At 30.0% G+C, this 21,904-nt stretch overlaps 2 protein-coding genes across 2 annotated transcripts; both read right to left on the bottom strand.

Moving 5' to 3' along the window:
• Positions 1 to 599: 599 nt before the first annotated feature.
• LOC106779617 (probable L-type lectin-domain containing receptor kinase S.7) lies at positions 600 to 3,123 on the bottom strand. Its single transcript, XM_014667765.2, has one exon. It carries the CDS (start codon positions 2,809 to 2,811, stop codon positions 865 to 867), a length of 1,947 nt encoding a protein of 648 aa, XP_014523251.1. The 5' UTR covers positions 2,812 to 3,123; the 3' UTR covers positions 600 to 864.
• A 1,378-nt stretch (positions 3,124 to 4,501) lies between these two features.
• LOC106779616 (nuclear transcription factor Y subunit B-9-like) lies at positions 4,502 to 7,905 on the bottom strand. The gene is made up of 2 exons (XM_014667764.2): positions 7,836 to 7,905; positions 4,502 to 5,121 (listed from the first exon to the last, which is right to left on the bottom strand). Exons 1-2 carry the CDS (start codon positions 7,888 to 7,890, stop codon positions 4,502 to 4,504), a joined length of 675 nt encoding a protein of 224 aa, XP_014523250.2. The 5' UTR covers positions 7,891 to 7,905.
• Between the last annotated feature and the right edge of the window lie 13,999 nt (positions 7,906 to 21,904).

Genomic DNA, 21,904 nt, shown 5'->3' with positions numbered 1-21,904 from the left:
AAATGAATTGATCTGTATTTTATAGTTTTTTGTGGGGATTAATATCTAACCACCATATACAAACCAAATTAATGGTTTTTTTAGGAGGTTTCTTTCTTTAGACAGCTAATTTTTTTGTATGGTCAATGGTGATGATGATAAGTTTCAGAGTTTGCCTCAAGTAGCCGTTGCATAAGTCAATCCCATATGGGTCCAGTCAATGCTGCCAATTATGCAAATTAACTTATGATTGAATCAGTCAGTTATCAAATGTTCCTAATGTACAAAGATATACCTTGTGAACTTAAGATAATCTTCAATAACAAATGTATATATGATGATAGAACCATTCAAATAGCCATTTTTTACTACATCAAAGTCACAAAAGTCATTTATTACTTCAAAAAGTTGTTCAGACTTCTGCACTTAATGCCTAGATTCAAGTAACACTGACCAACACATGCTGCTGCTTTGGTGTCAGATTCAGAAGCTAAAACATAGGAATGACAAATGTTTTGTTTAATGAACAGATTTCTGTGTGCACATTAAACATGTTTCACTCCAAAGTTGCAACACCATTCAAGATTGAAGAGAGAAAGTGGACAATCCAATTGTTCAGAGTGCAAGCTTGAGAGATACTAATATATGACCAGAAACAAAGTTGATTTCGGTATATATAACACACTTGCTCTGTCTTAATACATTATTGTCACCATGAAGTTCAATGTAATAGCTTGAACTCCAATCAATGAACCCTGAATTTCTCTATATATGTAAGATTACAATCACAAATACAAATGTCATTGGTAAAAAGTGTTCATAAAGAAATAAAGAATCAAATGAATGATAAAAATATAAATACTAACAACAAGAAATTCAGCATCTTCAATCAATTTTAATCTCACAGACAACCTGGCCAGAGTTCAACTCTTCCTCAGCATCAGAAACAATGTCTTCAAGACTCAAAGGCAAGCCAGAAGAAAAAGTAAGTGTTGGTTTTTCTTTAGGCACCACAAGAGACACTCCTCCTTCATTGTTGAGAATCTGCAACACTCTTCTCATGGAAGGCCTCTGAGCACTATCAGGGTTAGCACAACTCAACCCCAAGAGCAAAAGCTTCTTCATTTCTCCTTCCTTAAACTCCCCATTTAGCCTTCTGTCAGCAGCTTCAATGATCCTCCCTTGAGAGTGCAACCCCCAAACCCAATCCACCAAATTCACCATCTTTTGTCCCTCCCTCTCAATTGGCCTCCTCCCACAAGCCACCTCAAGCACCACCACTCCATAGCTAAACACATCAGTCTTCTCAGTTGCCATTCCACATTGAAGATACTCAGGAGCAAGATACCCCATTGTTCCAGCAGTTAGTGTTGAAACAGGACTCTTGTCATGGTCCATAAGCTTGGCCAACCCAAAATCACCCAATCTTGGATTCATGCTTCCATCTAGCAATATGTTCCCTGTTTTGATGTCCCTGTGAATCACCCTCTGCTCACACTCCTGATGCAGATAACTCAAAACTGAAGCCAACCCAACAGCAATGTTAATCCTATGAACCCAACTCAACACATGGTTAGGACTCCCACCTTCACATTCTTGGTAAAGCACCTTGTCCAAGCTTCCATTTGGCATATACTCATACACAAGCAACAACTCACCCTTCTCAACACACCAACCTAGGAGTTGAACCAAATTCTTGTGCCTCAAACTAGCTATAATTGATAATTCTGCCAAAAACTCAGTTTTTCCATCGTACTGTCTTGACCTTTTGATTGCAGCTATTGTCCCAGAAGACTCAAACAAAGCCTTGTACACTGTCCCAAAAGACCCATTCCCAATTACCCTTGAGGCATGAAACCCCTTAGTGGCCAACTTTACCTCCTTGTAACCAAACTCTTTAGGACAACATCCCACTGTTCCAAAACATTTCTTCTTCCTCAAACCACGCCACTTCAGAAAAGAAACATACCCCAAAACCACAAGCACCAAGCAGAAAAAAGCAGGACCAGCAATGGCAACACAAAGACCGAACAAGAATCTCTTACCACGATTCTTACTACCCTGAGTGGAATTAGAAGAAACAGGAATGCCCTCGACAGCAACACTCGAAGGGCTGCTAGAACCATTGATCAGAAGGTGCGAGTTTGACTCAAACTCCAAACTCCAACTCATGACTTGGATAAGCTCAGTGCTTCCTTGGGTGGAACCAGAAAACCCCAAGTAGAGACTGTCCTTAAAGTACCGGTAAAGGTCAAGGTCAACGCTCAAGACAGGGTTTTGAGGCTTGGAAGTGGCTGGTGATGAGTAGTTCAAGAAAACTTGAAGCTTTTTCTTGTCGGCGTGGTGATAATCAACCCAAGAAGTGATCGGAGTGTCGGTGCTGAGATCAACCGAAGTGGAGTTGGAAATAGAGGAGTTTGAGGAGACGTTGAGGTCGAGGGTGAGATGGTTTTGGTTGGGGTGGAAATTGAGGGAGAGGAGGGTGTGGGAGGAGTTGAGGAAGAAGGAGAAGGTGGAGGAGGGGGTGGCGGAGGTGGTGGTGTTGGTGATGGAGAAGGTGAAGTTGGTGGAGAGAGAGAGAGAAGGGGTGGTGGTGATGGGGTGGTTGAAGAAGAGGGTGCCGGAGGAAGAGGCGGGGACAGTGGTGGAGAGGGTGAGGCCGACGAGGCCGTTGCGAAGGAAGGAGTCGCCAAGGAGGGTTATGTTGCGGAGGGTGAAGGAGGGAAAGGAAAAGGAGAAGTTTGTGTTGTTCTGAGAAAGGGTTGATGTTGCTGTTGTTGTAAAGAAGAAGATGAAGAAGATGAAGATGTTTGTGGTTGTTCTTAAGAACATGGTGATGATGGTGTTGTAAGGTTGAAGATGAATGTGTGAAAATGAAGAAAGTGAGAAAGTGATGATGGGATTTAAATAAGGAATGGTGGGAATGTGGGAACATAACGGTTGTGCAAATTTGCAAAGTGGGAAAGTGGAAAACAACAACTAAAAGTTATGTGTTCATGTGATCATGTTTTTGGATTATTTAATATTAATTTACTTAAATTACCAAATTTGAATATATGTCACAAAAGACTGATATAGATTTTGGATTATGAAAAGTTTGGGATAAGGTTTGAACAAAAAAAGGCATCGAGATGAGGAGTGTTAGTTAGGAAAATTCATTAAATGATTCATTATTGATAAATAAGTTTTTGAAATGAAAACATTAAATAAGCCTTTGAATTTTTTCTTAAAAAGTAGGATCTTAAATGTATATCATTATCATAATCAAATAATTGCAGAAGATATTATTATATAGTCTTGTTCGCTTTAAGGGAATTTTCTGTTCAAAGGAATTAGCAAGGATGGATTTATAGTTTAAATGATGTTCGTTTCGTAGGATTTGCAAATAATAGGAAACGATGATTTAAAATGATTTGCAAGTTTTGAATCATCGCTGATAAAAAAATATTTGAACTGATTTAAATCAAATGTCATTTTTAACCTTTTATAATTTTAATAATTATAATTTTATATAATACATAATTCGAATTTAGTTTTGGTTTTGTCATTGTAATAAAAATAAGCATAAATAATTATCATAAATTATATTTCTAACAAAAATATTACATTTTATTTAAATAAAATATTATTTCAATTTTTTTATTAGTTTTTATTTTTTTTTACTACAAATATTTTTTTACCAGTAAATATTTTTTAATCTTTTACTAAAATTTCTATCCATTATAATTTTAATTTACTAAATTATAATCTTTTTACATTTTTAAAACTAATTTTAATAATTAATTTTAATTTTTTACTTTTTTTACGATTAAATATAACATTAACAAATAACATTTTATATTACTTTAATGACTAGGGATATTTTGATAATCTTTAATTTCTACTAATTAAATTAATTTTTTAAATCTATCACATCAATCAAATTCTACACTAATTCTCACAAACTTTACTTCTAAATCTATTCTCAATTACTCACAAATCCACTAAAAAAATAAAAAAATTACTCTCATATCCATTCAAATCATCTCCCAGGATAACAAAGCATTAAGCATGGTATGAATGAGATTGATGAAAAATGAGACTTTGGGGTTTACATCTCAACAAACAGGTGGTGGTCAAAGGAGGGATTGAAAATCTTATAAATGTGTGAAGTGACAGGAGCAAAATCCAACACTTTCCTAGGTGAAATCATTGAAATTTGAAGCCCATGTGAGTAGCCATCAAAGTACAATTCAAAACAAACCATATTATTAATGCAAGCTACTTCATACATAGCCGTTATAAATTTGAGATTCATCATCATTAAAGTAAACAAAACTAAATGCAGCTGAAATATATATACTCATTTGATCCAAAATGGGCCTATAATGTATATGTCACCTTCAACTTGAGAAGATTCAAGAAATAAAGCTTGAAACTTTAGTTTTCTCATAATAAACATTCATAGTTATTTATATCCCTAATTGAACAACGAGAATGATTTTAAAGAAACTACTTATTCTTTGTTTTGATGATTTTCATCTCAGAGCTGATCCTGTTGGAAGAGAGAAAAAGGATCAAAGTTGATAAAAGCATTGTTTGAGCAACCAACACCATCTAGGTACCCACTCACACCATTTGGGTCAAACATTGTGTTTTGCTGCATGGAAAAGTCTAACCCAGATGAACAAACCACCGGCGGCGGTGATGGGGGCAGTGGTGGCGGAGGTGGTGGTGGAGGTGGTACAGGAGGGTGGGGCATTTCCACAGGGTTAAGGTCAGGCCCATTAGTAATACCTCCTTCAAAGTGACGACAACGTTGGAGAAAAGTACTGAGAGGCCCAATGTATTCATCAAAGCCCACATTTTGAATGGCCCATAGCAAGTCATCTGCATTCATAATCTTTCTGTACTCACTCTGGCACTTCTCTTTTGCTTTTCTTGTTACATGGGTTATGTAATTTGTAGCACTTAGTTGAATCATCTCTTTGGCTCCATCAGATACCTTTGCAGTGTTTGGAAGAAATTTTCTCATGATTTTTGTCACATTTGTAATTGGCATCTTGCTCTTATCTCTCCCAATCAAATTAGGGATTTCAACTCCATCTCCTGCAGTTTCTGTATTGGCATAGTTGTTTTCTTGCTGCATAGCCATTGTTAAACCTCAACCAATAAAAAAACAAAATTACATCATTCAAAACTTCAATTACATTCATCATTGCATTTTGGAGCTGCAAACCAAAAACTACAATGTTACAATGTACATTAAATAATATAATTTATTAAACAACTGTTTAATAAGTGTTGTTTTTTTAATGTCTAACAATATTTATAAAATTAGTTGTTTTTTTGTTTAAGTTTCTTTTTATTTATACAATGTAACAATATTTATAACAATTAAACCTCCTTTCTTTACTCATGTTCAAATTATTTTAGATAAGCCTAATTAATATATATAATGACAATGCTTAAGAATGTTAAACTATATTAAACTTGTATTAAAAAAGTATCAAACATTACACACTATTCCATAATAAAAATATTAAACAAGTATAGAAAAACGTGTTGAAAGGGTGTCCAACAAAACAATACACTCTTTTATTATAATAATAATAATAATAAAGTTTAATGTTTCAATAAATCCCTATTTTCGTCCAGAATTTTAAATAGGTCTTTTTTTTTTTCGGTGTCTTAATTAAGTCCTTATTTTCTTAAAATTGAATCAAATAGGACCTTTCCGTCAAATTGAAGGGTATCTTGACCGTGTAGTTTTTTTATTACATGGCATTGAAAATGTAACTGAATTGTATCTTTTTAATTTTCGAATTAAAAAATGAAGTATATTCTGTATATTTCGTTTTTTAATTCAAAAATTAAAAAAATACAATTCAGTCACGTTTTTTAATGCCACGTAATTAAAAAACTACACTGTGAGCATATCCTTCTTAACGTCATCATCTCATTTTGACGGAAACATCTTATTTGATTCAATTTTACAAAAATAAAAACTCAATTGAGACGTCGAAAAAGAAAATGACCTATTTGAAATTCTGGACGAAAATAGAGACTATTGAGACATTAAACCTAATAATAATAATAATAATAATAATAATAATAATAATAATAATAATAATAATAATAGTAATAATACGAATATCTAAAACTATCAAACATGTGTCAAAAAGGTCTTTTAAAATGTTGAACAAAACAATACACTATTCTACAATAACAAAATATAATTAAAATAATATGAGTATATAAAAATATGAAACATGTGTCAAAAGATGTTAAAAAAAGTGTAACAAAATTCTACAATATTTCAATATTGTCAACTTTAGCACTCCTTTACGTGTATATATATATATATATATATATATATATATATATAAAATAATAATAATAATAATAATAATAACATGATATTATCAGCAATTTTCCTCTTTCGGGTCTAATCTTCCATTCCTCACAATCACAAATAATTACATATAATATTTTTTTTTATTAAACATCAAAGATTAAAAAAAAATGGAAAACTTCCTTATTACACATTTGTTTTTATTTGAAAACATCAAAGAAAAATCTCCATAACTATTATTTTTAATTTACACTCATTTGTTTTCTTTAAAAAATAAAGACATTTTAATAAATTATATTTTTTATGTGTTTCAGATAATCCGAAATTATACAATGTTAGAATATACTCTTTAAAAATAAACAAAATATAGAGCACATATTAACATAAGTTACTTCAAGAACAAAAGGTTTATTTTCGTAAATATTTTTTACAAATTTAACCATTAAATCATATATAACATATTAATGATCACACTCTTAAATTTTCGTAATAACCTCAAATATTTAAAACATATATATATAATATTTAAAATAATTGGTTAATTATGTCTTACGAAAATAAGCATCATAAAAATTATTAAAAGCGTAAGTTTATAGTATAAGTTATTTTATTTTTAATTTCTTCTCGCTTTATTAGGATAACAATGTTAGGAAAATGTTTAGTAAAAAATAAAAGTTTGTTTATTTTTTTAAACATATTCAAATAAAATTGAATAAATATCTAATATTTATTTGAATCCTGTGAATGTCAAACACTTGTCAGAAGTATATTTAAAAGCTGTCAAATAATTACATGATATTTTATAAAAATACTAGAATTCTATTACTCAAAATCTCGTCAACCATTTCCTTTCTCACATCTATTACATTCCTCACAATCACAAATAATTATATATATATCAATTCTTTTTATCAAACGCATAAAATTAAAAAAGAAAAATTTAAAATCGAAAAACCTCTTTATTATTATAGTTGTTTTTATTTAAACAACTAAGATTGAAAAGATATATCTCAATAACCATTATTTTTAACGTGAATGAACTCGGTTTTTTTTAAAATGTATTTCAACAAGTTCTATTTTTGTGTTTTAGATAATCAAAAGAATAAACCAGTTTAGTTTAAATCAACAAATACAATATCTCAAGAATAAACCATTACTATTATTTTCTAAATAACATTTCATAAAATATGAAGTGCACACAAACCAAAACAATAAAATTTTAATGATCATGGACTTAAACTTTTACATAAACTGAAAATATGTAAATACATGCATTTAATGAACATGAAAATAGATATAATTAGAAAAAAAGAAGAAGAAGGAATTATATCATTATTTCCTTAAATTCAACCACCCAATCCCTTGGTATACAAAAACCATGCACATCAATAGTAGAAATATATGAATTTTGATGGAAAAAAGAGAATATTAGAATGGTATCTCATCGTAAGGTTGAAAACATAGATTAAAATAATAATAATAAATAAATAAATTGTGATAAGAAGTTGTGTTGAGAAATTACCAGAAGTTGATTTGACATGTTGATCAATGTGAAAGAAGGAAGATCCATGCTCCATAGCCTTTGAAAACACTAAACTTGATCTTCCTTAAAAACTACAAAAAAAAAAGGGGTCAGATTTTGAGGTAGAAGAATGTTTCAATCTGACACAATGGAAGTTCAACTACTCAATATTTATAAGTACATAGTTATCAGAAACACAGTGTATATGTTACCTTGTAGGCTTTTTATCATTAATGCAATATAAATAATGCTAAATTTATTTTCACCATAATATTTTTTTGCTCCAATTTATTACCAGAGTAAACAAATTAGACAATTTTTGTGTTTACTTCTTCCTAAGCTTTTATTGTTCTTATATATCATTTATTGGAATTATTGTATTAATTTCACTTTTAAATATCAATATTTTCATTCATTTAATATTCACAAAAAGCAATTAATTAATTTCTTATTTTGTTTCTCGATTAGTATTGCAAAATAAAGATTAATATTGACATACCAAGTTTTGCCTTGTCCAAATTTGTAAAGTTCTACACGTATTTTTAATTAAATTAAATTTTATATTTAATGCTCATCTAAGAAAAAAAAGATTTATTGTTTTTGATGGATGAATTTGACCGATTTAAAGTGTTGGGATTTATTTTTTTTATAAAATTAAGTTTTGACTAATTTGACGCATTTAAAGGAATACTGAAAATTTTAATTATTGAAAGACAAACAAATAGCTTAATAACTTCACTATTTATTACTTTAAAAAAATTACCATTTATTATATTTACATATATTTTATAATCACAATATATTTTTTTCTCTATAATGCTTGGAAATAGCTTTTTTTTATAAGAAAATAAAATTTGTTTCCTTTTAATGGTTAAATGTAAATGATGACTCAACTAATGTTACTTTAACACAGATTTTTCCTTTTTTGTGAGAACAAACTGAATGATGAAGGAATTTCTCTTTTTGTTTAGTTTATTTAGTTTTGTTAAATCTAACAACTTGTAATAATATGATTTAGGTTTAATGTATTTGAAGTTTCCTATTTATGCAGATTCATATCAATTGGGTCTTAGTATTTTGAAAGTACTCAATTGAATCTCTATTTTAATAAAATTGACTCAATAAAACCCCTGCTATTAAATTATGTGAACGGCGTTAACTTTCTTGCAATGTAGCATACTGACTCTGCATTGAATAAACACGTGGCACACTAAGATGTCATTACGTGAATTTATTTTTATTTGATTAAACCTGTGCTGGATTAAGAGCATCCTCTACGAGAAACGTTATCGCCATTACCATCTTCGTCGCTGCCATGGAAGGAGACGGAGGAACGTTATCGAAGACTCACCAATCCACGAAGAAATTTCTTCCCTTTTGTTACATCTCTTTAAATTGCGCCATAATTATATCATTTGGTGGTTTCATTTCCTTCCCATGACTGAGAATACCCATTGGAAGGAACTTACTGCATAGAAGCAGCTCCACGACCAAGTTATGGTTCACCAAGGACTTTAGCGCGTGTTGATAAATTAGCTCAAACATTGGATTCCCTTGTGCTTTCTCATGATTGAGCAGGCTGACCCTCTGGCAATAATTATCCAAACCCTAATTTTGGGTGTATGCATTTTCGAAGGCACGCAACAGCAACATAGCTTCCTCTAGTCTAGTTTTGAGTTTTCTTTGTTTTCTTTCTCCGCACATCTTCGTCTTTCTCGAAGCACACAACACAGTACAACAACTCGCATTTCCCACAACTAGCGACTCAACAACGTTCTAGGTGGAGCTAAAGCAGTGGTGACGGGGGTCTTCCAGCGACAACGTTGACAATCAAAAGTTTAGATTTTTATTTTGGGTTTTGCCTAATTTCAAAAAGTATGTTTTTGGGTTCAAACAAGTATACCTTGAATCTCGTTACTGTAAAAATCAATAATTTTTCCTTAAAATTCATTGATTTTAGATGATACTACCTGGAAGATGTATGGAAGAATGGGATTCTAGCAGACCCTTTTGGCTTCCACAACTATAACTTTGAAGAGCTCACCCTCCTCGTAGAGCTCCATGACAAGGTGAACAACATGGACCGTCATCGGTGACGCCTTTTGTTTGACAATCTTAATCGTGGAATCGTGTTTGCCATGGTGGTCTACGTTGGAAAAGTTTGATTTGACGTCCTCACGGGCCATGACGGTTGGGGATCTGCAACAATTTCCCATGGTAGGAGGAGCGGAGATCGATGGAAAGGAGGGTTTGGGAGGAGATGGTGGCCTAGTCAACAAGTCAGACTGTGCCACGTCATTTAAAATTGCACAGTCATTGCAAGAAAGTTAACGCCATCCACAAAATTTAACGACAGGGACTTTATTGAGTCAATTTTACCAAAATAAAGACCCAATTGAACACTTTCAAAATATGAGAACCCAATTGATACGAACCCCATAAATAGAGACCTCCGAATACATTAAAAGAATAATTTATATCTATCTTTATATTACAAAAGAAAAAAAAGGAATAAGTTTGAAAAATAAGAAAAATAAAATAAAATAAGGTGTTTGGGTTATATGGAAGATACAGTCCCATCTTTATTTTTACCATGAAAATCATTTTTCATATTGTATATTTTTATTATTAGATTTTTTTATCAAGTAAGGATAAAAGGTTTGTTAATTTAGAAGATATTTTATCATCGGTGAAGTACGGTCAAGGGAGTTATTTTTTTCAACATAAGTATTAGATAATATAAGTATTAAAAATTATATAATAATAATAAGTATTATTACTATTGTTAAATTTAATTATTATAATTACCGTACCTTTCTTGTTTTGTCCAATGAAGAAACAGGTTAACACGAGTGGAAGAAGAATGGACTGAAAGAAAAGAAAAATGAAGAAAAAGAAGTGCAAAACCTTGATTAAATGAAAACTAAAATTATATTTATTTTATAATTATAATTTTTTTCATAATGTCTAATAATCCTTAATATTTGAGATTTAAAATAATTTAAATATTTTTTTTTCACTTTCAAAACAATTGTTAAAAATAAAACTGGAACAAAATTTCACATTAAAAAATGAACAATATAAAATAATAATCAATATTTTCAAAATTATTTTTTTCATATTGAATTTTTTAAAATATTTTCAATATTCAACGATATTAAATGAATTTTATTAAAATTATATATAATGATAATTTAATAATATTAAAAAATATATAATATGATGACGATAAACCACTAAAAACTCAAGAAAATGATACTTAACATTTAAATATATATATATATATATAAATTCTAATAAAACTTGTTATTGTTGTGATATATTTATAATTAAGTTTTAAGTCCTTTTATAAATTTGTGTTTATTAATGTTTTTAGTATATTAAATATTTAATTTTTTTATATTTTTGATTAAATTCTATTATTTAAATTTTTTGTTAATTAGGCAACGTGATTGCTATATTATCATGTCATATTAATTACTTGTCTTTATTTTATTATTTTTATTAAAAACATGTTTAAAATAAAGAGTTATAGTCGTCACTTACGTAAACAACTGTGTGAACAATAATCTCTTAACTCTTTAAAATGATAAAATAAAAGTCATTATAAATCATAATAATTTTTTCTATCCAAAATCAAAACAATAAAAATCAATTAGTCATTATAACATTTCAATTTTACCAACTTACCACTAATAAAATAAGAGGTTATAAAATTGATAAAACAAAACATATTTATTACCACTTATAAATATTATACTAATATAGTTATCTAAAATAAAATAACCATAAAAATAATTATATTTATAAAGACAAAACTTAATCACTAGACAATTAAAAAGCAACATTATCGTCCTTCATTAGAAATATTTCAACACCTATCCATCATCCGTTTCTACCAATAAAGTGATCATCGCAGAAGAAACAAACAATACACCAAAAACAACAAAAGAAACAACAAAGTGAATTAGTATTCAAAAGAAAAATTTATAAACAATTTAATACATCACATATTAGTTCAACATTGAAACATTCTATAACTTATAAACATATAATCATTTGACTCTAAACTCAAATATCCATAATAGTATTTATACTCTACAAAGTTATAAATAAGGGTAACTCAACCTACTTACTCATAAGGTTAATGTTTCACTCCTAAGACTCAAAAGTCTAGGGTAAAGACTTTTTGTCATTCTCTCTACCACCTAATTCATCTCTGTGAGTTGCATGATTGGTAGAATATCAGGATATTCCCTTTCAAAAACCAGCTTATCAAACATTCACAACAATTGTTTCAAACACAAAACCTCTCCTTGAGATTCTTTTCACATTATATATAATCAATTCTCACAATCACATATATACCATCCAATAAACATTAATAGATATCAACATAACCATCATATCATGGGTGAACAATTACCATGCATATTAATACTCAAATTTGCATTTCATAAAGCATCATGCATACCATCATATTCATCTATCATAAACATATACATAAACATGTTCATAAGCCATAAATATTCATTTTCTTCTGAGATAATCGATCATTTCACTTGATAATCAATTATTCCAGATCATTTTAGGCAAAGACAACCATACTTAGTGCAATAATCAATTATCAGGTATGATAATTGATTATTCAAAAGAGTTTATCATCAAAGATGCAATACCTACTGAAATAATCGATTATTTCTATCAATTTTTGACAGTAACATGATTTTTCAATTTAGTTGTACCTAATTCCCACCCAAATGACCAAATTGATATCCTTGACACTATAGTTGATCCAAAAACATGTTTATGACCACAATTAAATACCATTTTGCTCTTTTGGTCAGGAATCACGTTCATAAGATCAAATCAACACTCTAAAAACTCACATACCAAATTTTACACATTTATAATGAGATTTTTGGTGAATTAAGTGGTCATTGGCCTAAAAACAGACCTTAAACTTCAAACTTCTCCCCAAAATAACTCCTATAGAAAATCACCTATCAAAACCCCCTATTATAGACAAAAAAGCCCACAATTTTCTTTAACCTATTATCAGACCAAAGTTCAACAACATTTAATCAACTCAAGATAATCAATCTAACATTTCCAAATCCTGAAGAATCAAGCATAAAAGCAACAAATCATCTCCACACAAAAGTACATCAAATTTCACTCAACATACCAACTTCATCAAGCAACCCAACATATCAAATTTCATGAATCAATTCAATTTCACAAATAAACTACCATACCATCATACAAACATCAATTACATCCTATTTATAAGATAGAATCAAAGTAATTAGCTCTTTTTACCTATTAAACGGTTGCACGACTTTATAGAATCCCAAATAGCTCCCATAGATCAAAGGGCGCTCTTTTCACCTATGAACAATGAAAACATAATCACAATATGTCATTAGAACCACTGATCAACAAAGAGTCTTATAGAAGACTCAAACTTCACATGAAAAAACACCAAGGCTCATATGAAAAGGAAACAAGACATGCAAAAGAAAAATAATAGAAACTAACTTACTCTGTTGGAGAAACTCATCTGATAGACTTAAAGATCTCACTACTGTGCTCACTTAGGTTGTTTTTCATCTTCAAACAAATGAACGCAGGAAAATAACTCTTAGAGAGAAGTTAGAGAACTCTAGAAAAGTGGTTTCTAGAAATATTGTGTGTTTTAAAATAATGAAACTCGTTTATAACAAATTATTTATATTAAAACCATTTAATATTAAATAATCAAGTCTTATTATTTTTAAACTACCACCACTTCTATAATACCATTTTCTAGGTATTTACAGTCACTTTATATTAACCACTATATTAATTTATATTAACTAGAAAATCTTACATCTATTAATAATGCATGAAGACAAGTATAATGTTAGTATAATATAACAATCACATTAATGCATGAAGACAAGTAAGTATAATGTTAGGATAATATAGCAATCACGTTACTTACTTCCTGAAACGATTAAACAAGTAAAATGCTATTGAAAAAAAAAAAAAAATCAATGCTTATTAGACCATAAAATTTTAATAATGACTTAGAAAATATTTAAATTTATTAGAGAAAAGAAATTTAGTTAAACCTAAAAATAAAGCACAAATATGTAAAAAAGAGAAGGAAAAAAGCAATACAAACCAACTAATGTGATACATGTAACATCCCATTTTAATAGTATAAAACTGCTAAAATAAAATGTTACAAAGACAATAACTTACAAGAAACTTGTGATTTCTAGAGCAGGAGATTCTACACTCGGAGAACAAAAGCCTATCTATGTTGTTGCTTTACCCTCAACCTCGCACTGAAACAACTGGAAAGATGTTCCCTCTAAGCTCACACCATTTAAGGTGATCATTGCAAAAGAGAAAACATACACAGACAGAAAAAATACAAAAGCAAGGGTAAGCTAATAATAAAAAGAAACCAACAAGATATATTAATATTGCATCATACATCATATTTCACTCAGAGTAAAACAATCATCCTAATAATTCCATAGACCTAAATTTGACCATCTGGATATATTATGAATGTAAATTATGGTTGTGCATGCACTTGTAGTGGTAATACTACTGGCCTACCCCAAGCTACCACACAAGGTTAGTCCATAAACAAAAGTCTTTGGCCAAGGTAAAGCTCCTAGACTAGGACCTCCTACTACTCTCACCACATGCCTCGCCCTTTCTACTTGAGAATGAATGACCATTAGAATATCAGGATAAACCACTAATACTTAGCTCCAAACATTCATACAAACAACACATGATAACCACCATTAAAAATTTCACCTTAGAAATTATTTTCAAACCACATTTTACTTCAATCATAACCTCATTCATAAACCATTCAAACATTTCATATACCGAATACATATTAAATCATCAATGTAATTATTATTCACAACAAAATAAAAGAAAGAAACTCAAAACTCACCAAAGGAACATGGCACTCAGCACCAAAAAGCTACCCCTCAATGCTAGAAAACTATCCCTCAACGCCAAAACAACTAGAATATGGTGCTCAACGTTACAAAACTACCCATGTCATATCAGTTGCCAACAAACTAGCTTTCTAGTTTTAGTGCACCTGTAAAACCTCATTTTTATCACAACCTCTATACTTTAGGTTTTCACTAGTTAGAACCTCCAAAATGGACTAAACACGATAGAAAAAAAAATCAACATATGAACCCATTACGAGTTCAACATCAGATATTGCCTAACTCAACATCTAAACATGTCCTAAATAACTTAAAAACTGAACTTAAACTTCTGGTTTTCCCATCCAACCATTATCTAACAAACTCGCCTATCAAAACTCCTAAAATAAGATTTAAACCTCTCCAAAATCATCCTATTACCTTTAATCTCTTTCTCTCTCACATTTTTACCAACTCATAGTGTCAATGAGTTTCTAATGACCTCTCAACATATCCCTAATCATTGTTCCTCCCCACAAACTCTTGCTCTTAGAACTCACCCATCAAAACCTTCATTTTGACTAAAGAAAAAGACTTGTAACTCAGTCTAAACCACTTCCTCTCAACATTAGAACCAATTTGTCACCACCAAACATCTCAACGACAACCTTCACGAGAATAATCAATTCCAAACAAAATCAACAAGGTAACATCATTCAACCAATAACCATCATTCCAAAACACTTAATACTTGATAACCATCATTTTTAACAATCAACAACATGCATCAATTTCATATACTATAAAATATAATTTCATACTTAATAATTCAATTATAAGATAACATTAGCTTCCCTTACTGTTTTAGAAGACGAAACTGTTCTAGAAGACCATATACCGTTTTTACAGCTCAAAGAGCTTTATTTGCACCTATAGAAAATAGAATCATGATCAAGATACACCATTAATATCACTGATCAATAAAAAACATAAAAGAATACTCAAATCATAGATGCGATAGAGACAAACACCACATGCATTGAAACACATGAAACCAGAGAAAAGAATAGAAACTGACTTATTCTATTTGGGAAACTGATAAGGTAGAGTTGATGATCTCACAGCAAGGATCACATAGGCGGTCTCTGATCTTCGAACAGATGAAAAGGGTGCAAGAATCCTCTTAGAGAGAAGACAAAAAACTCCAAAAAATTAGTTTCTAGAGAGATTGTATGTCTTAAAATAATGAAACTCGTTTATAACAAATTCATTTATATTAAACCTTTTAATAATAAAATAATCAAGTCTGAATATTTTTAAACTGCTATCATTTTTAAAATATCATTTTCTAGGTCTTTACAAACTGTAAAAAGAAAAATATACGACAAAAACTCATATTCAAGTTCTTTGTTTGTTTTTTTATGTTATTTATATGTTGTGCCTTTAAAATATACTTATGTACCTTAATTTTAATTTTTTAAAATATATTAAAAGAATTAATATATCAAAATTAATATATTTTAAAGATACAACAAGGAGACAATAAAAAATTCAATTGAGAACCTAGACTCTAAAATTTTATTTCACAAGATTTTGTTAACATTATTTAATATTGTTGATAGGGGAGCTAACCTACCTCTTTATCTTTGTTTTTTATGATGAATAATAGAATGGTTTTATGGTTTCTTACACAACAAATGACATAACAATTGTTTTATCTTGATTATGTTTGTACTTGATATGTGAATTCATTAGTGTTGAATGAATTATGTGTAAAATAGATTAATAATCTCGATTCTGGTTAAAATAATCGATTAAACATAGTATATAATATGTTAGATTTAACCAGATCACTTAATAAGCTTAACAGGAACTAATTGTTCTGTAATAATCAATCATACATGGTATATAATCTGTTAAGGATGGAAATTGGATACACAATTCGCTCAAGTGCTGAAATAATCGATTACATAAGTTTTCTAATCAATTAAATCAGTTTACATAGTCTATGTTGTTTCATAGTTGAAAAAATCACGAGCAACATTTCCTAAGGCGTGTAGATTCACTGTCCTTAAGGACTTATTCATGGTGTATTGCGGAAGTCCCCAAGATACAACAGGAACTTCTCGAAAGTATTCGAGGATTTCATAACTAGCAAGAAACTCTGTATGAGTTTATACCCAGGAGGAGTTAGAAATAATAAAAGATAGAAGAAAACTAAGAATAATTTTTGTTCAAGATGGAAAAGAAAACTTAAATTTTTGTGTATGTATTTTGGAATGGAGAAGAGCTCTATTTATAAAGCTAGGTGCAAAAACAACCGTTGGCAAGAAATGGAACTTCCCCAAGAATTGGAACGTTGCCAAGAAATGGAACGTTACACTCATGAATGCCCTTCATGAACCTTGGGTAACATTCTTTTGCAATAATAAAGTAATATTATTACAACAGTCTATGTTTCCAATAAGGAGTATTGATAAATCTTGAAGAATTGTTTTAATGATGTTGCAAGAAGTTTTATTTGAAGAAAACATTAGAATTATTTAAAAGCAACTTGTAGAAATTGGATGTAGTAGGAAAATCTTAAATAAATTGTAAACCTTGTATTTTTCACTGGAATAATAGATTATGGACAAGCAATAATCGATTATCACTTGAATTTTCTACTAGAATAATCGATTATGGACAAGCAATAATCGATTATCACAAGTCCTTAAGGAATAATCGATTATCATTTCACATAATCGATTATCACATTTTGAAAAACCTGTAACGGACTTAAATAATCGATTATCACTTACAATAATCGATTATTCGTGGCAGTTGGGACTTGACTTTTGATATTCAAAGCAGATGGCTATATGTAGGGTTTCAGAGAAATTCAAACACAACATTCTTGAACTGGAAGCTTAAAAGAATACTGTTTGTGAAAGGAAGTTCTCAGTAGCTTGTTCAAAGTTCCCTTGCTTGGTCTCGTGAATAGGAGAGACTCGCGTATCGTGTGTCAATAGTCGGAGCAGACTCTCTTCGAGTTAGCAAGGTGCTCTGCCTGGTTTCGTGAATAGGAGAAGCTCGCGAATCGTTGATCGATTGCCGGAGCGGTTCTCTTCGAGTTGGCTGAGTGTCATTCTTCCGGTTCGTTCGACGAAGAAAGGTTTATCAGTTCTTATTCACTTTCCATTGTAAACTGTGAAATAATTTTTTAGTGGAACTGTTAATCACTCTTTAAAGTGATTAACGACTGGACGTAGATTCTGTTGAATCGAACCAGTATAAAAATACTTGTGTGGTTTTCTGTTTCCCTACACTTTTTATTGTTTACGCATATCAACTATTTGATAAATTTTCTGAAAGAAAATTGATTGGAGAAAAAGGATCAACTTGTTTTAAAAGGGTGACCACACACACTTTCCGCTTACTCTAAGTTTAATTCCGCTGCGTTATACTCTATCTCAAAACGATACCGATTGTTCCAACAGTCTAGTCCATAACATTTATAACATGGTTTGTTATAACGGTAAAATGAATCAATAATTGTCTTAAGTGTTTAGATAATTGATTACATGTTCAGGATAATATGTTAAAATAACAACAAAAGCTAATATGTTAAAATAAAAACAAAAGCTTAACAACTTATATAAATATCTTAATCGATTATAATGCAACAAGATTTGAAAAATCATATATATATATATATATATATATATATGTGTGTGTGTGTGTGTGTCTTGAGACCTGTTTCAACAAGAATTCATTATCATTTTCAAATACTAATATTTTCATTGAGTTTTGCTTATAGGTGCGGTCAAGAAACATTCTTGGAGAATCAAAGCTTCATTGGTTGATTACCATCATTCGTTCAATAAATTTTGCTAAAGTTGTTCTGATTTGATGTGCACTAGAGAAATGCATCTTAGAAATTGGATTCTTCATAGACAATTTGTGTATTGTATTCCTGTGCGGGTTTGCAAGTGGTTAAGGGTTGTGAGTGCTCTTGTACTGTAAGAGATTGAGGTTGTTCATCTCTTGGATTGCTATATTGTTTTTGAGTGGTGAGAGTAGTGCATTGAGAGGGGTATCTCTGTATTTCTGTATACTCAATCAATTATAGAGGATTTCCTTCAACTCAGGTTGTTGAAAGAAGACTAAATATATGTTTGTGATAGTTGAACCAATATAGATTGTTTGTATTTATCTTTCTCTATGCTTTCTCTTTTGTTGATTTATTATCTTTTGTTTATTAATTTCAAGAAAGTAAAGATTTTATAAAAATTTTGAAAAAATCATATAAAAAGCTTAATCCAATTCACTCTTTTGGCTTGAGATATGAAGATATAATGTTGCTTTAATGTTTTTCTTAAAATAATAATAATAAATGCAAGAGATTTATAATTTTTATTCTATTTTAAATGATAACTTGTTTTCGCAAAAAAAACTTTAATTTATATGAAAAGCTACATTTATAATCAATAAAACTAATTTTATTAACCATTTCTCTAAATTTATTATTTATCTAAAATTCAGATTATGGAAATTCTATTTTATATCTCTTTTCATCAAAATTTTAAATTATCTTTCATATTTTTCTCTCATGTTTTGTTGAAGTAATTGACCATTAAAAGAGAAAGAAAAAGTTTGATATAAATAGGTTTATTGTTTTTTTTAGAGATCTTCGTTTTTTCTCTCTCAACTTTTTTTTTTATATATATATATATATATATATATATATATATATATATATATATATATATATATATATATATATAAGTATTGATAACTGGATTATATGTGGTATGGTGTTGGATTACATTTAATATGATGAATAAAAGATAAAAAGATAAAAATATCTAAGTGGTAGTTGAGTTGTATAAGATGTGTAATGTGTACTCCACGCCTCAACTATTGAGTAAAGAAGATATTCAAACTTCATTAATTAATTTTAAAGTTCATATAAATGATAATATTAGAGATAGATGTAAATATAGCTTTTTATTTGTAAGTGTAAAAGCAACCTTAATTTTGAGTGAACTACGCTATCAATAAGCATAAATTTGTCTTATGTCATATATTAATATTTGGTAAATATGTTTAATACATATTTTTGTACAAGTGGTTGAATTAAAAGTCCCAATTCAATCTATATTTAAGAACTTCAGTGAATATAAAATATACTTAATAGAAAGATTTGTAATATGATGGATGATGAATTATGATGTAATGTTATATCTTTTACTCAATTATATTTTACGCTATAAAGATGTTTCTAATTAAATAATATATATATATATATATATATATATATGTTTTTTTTTTCTAAACCCATATGTGCACGGATGTTTTTATATTAGATTTTTGGATGAAATAATTTAGAAAGTTAATTTATTTATTTGAAAATTTTAATTTTTTTAAAATTAAAATGACTTGTTGAAATAAAAGAAATTTAAATTTAATTTTTTATAGATATTTAAAATAATAAAATAGAAGAATTTTAAATAGCTTTAAAATTATAAGAAATTAATTTCATTTATTTTTACTTTATTATCATTTCACTTACGAAAGTTGAGTTGAGTCAATTAACACTATAGGTTGAATCAAGACAACCTAAGCTGAAGGCTCAAGTCGAGTTAGTCGAGACTGAATGTCAAGTCAGGTTGATAGGACTGTAATTCGAACAAAGTAGAGACAGGTCAAAAGTCCAGCCAATTTGGTGCAAGCTAAAAGGTCAAGACGATTTGACATAAACCAGAAGTTAATCCATTTGGTACAAACTAAAGGTTGAACCAAATCAGTCAAGCCAAAGGTTAAGATAAGTCAATCAGGCTTAATGTAGAAATGATTCAATCGGGTCAAAAGTCAAGTTGAGTCGATTTGAGGTGAAGGTCGAGCCGATTCAGTTTGGGCAAAAGGTTGAACAAAGTGATCATGGGCAAAAGTTTGAGCCGAAAGCATGCAGGTCGATGTTTGAGTCGAGTTGGTATGGATTGAAGATCAAACAATATTGGATGGAGCCGAGTCAACCAAACGTTAGGTCGAGCTAGTCATGGCTAAAGGTTAGGCTGAGTAAGCCATGGATAAAGGACTAATGGAGTTGGCCCAGGCTGAAGGACTAATCAAGTCGACTCAAGCTAAGGGATGAGCCGAGTTGGGCCATTCCAAAGGCCGAGTCGAGTCGGTCCAAGTTGAAGGTCGAGTTGAGTTGGTCCAGACCAAATGTTGAGTTGAGTCGACTTGGATCAAAGGTTGAATCGAGTTGGCTTATGTCGAAGTCTTAGTCGAGTGGGCTTGTCCTGAAGATCGAGACAAGTCGGTCTGGACTAAAGGTTGAAATCAATGGATCATGGTTGAAGGTCAAGACAAGTTAACCTAGACTAAATGTCGAGCTTAGTTAACCCAGATTGAATCTTCTAAATCAACTCTGACCAAAAGTTGAGACAAATTGTTTCGAATCGAAAGTTGAACTAACTCAACCCAAACTTAACGATAGAGTTAAGCGTGTCTTAAAATAAAAAATAAATTTCTTTATTTAAATAAAAAGTTTGAAATCTAAAATATTTAAATTATTCCATTCAAATAAATTGTTTAAAAAATTAAATTAAATTAAATTACAAGGAATTCAAATATTATATATTTCAATTTTTTTAAAATTGTTGAAATCTCTCTAGAGTTATTACTTGTTTGTTATGTTTTGAATATTAGTAACTTTTACAAAATGATGTTTTATTTATATATTTATTGGCTTACAGTTAGATAACTAATTACTATGCATTGTTTATTAATACTAGTTCAAACATATGCTTCAAACATTAAACTTTAAGCTAGAATTGAGTAGTTGGACGTCTAATCTGCTTTTAAATATTGATTTTATTGATAAATCAAATGGGACTATGGGTTCTTTGTAAGGGCCTATAATTTCTAAGGGCTATTGGGCCTTAGAAAAAGGGCAACCAGACCCATAAACCTATGGTGATTCAGCCTTAGAGGGGAGGGGCTTTACTTTTCAGAAAACCAGTTTCCCATTCTGCATATTTCCCTTCTCTCTCTAGAATAGGAACTTTGCCCTAACCAAGTTTCCTCCACCTTCTCTCTAATATTACAGCAAATTGAACCGTTAAATTT

Source organism: Vigna radiata, unplaced genomic scaffold (genome assembly GCF_000741045.1).
Source record: "Vigna radiata var. radiata cultivar VC1973A unplaced genomic scaffold, Vradiata_ver6 scaffold_361, whole genome shotgun sequence".
In the NCBI taxonomy this organism is placed as follows: domain Eukaryota; kingdom Viridiplantae; phylum Streptophyta; class Magnoliopsida; order Fabales; family Fabaceae; genus Vigna; species Vigna radiata.
The sequence above is the reverse complement of the archived record's forward strand: the minus strand, read 5'-3'. Positions and strand labels throughout refer to the sequence as shown.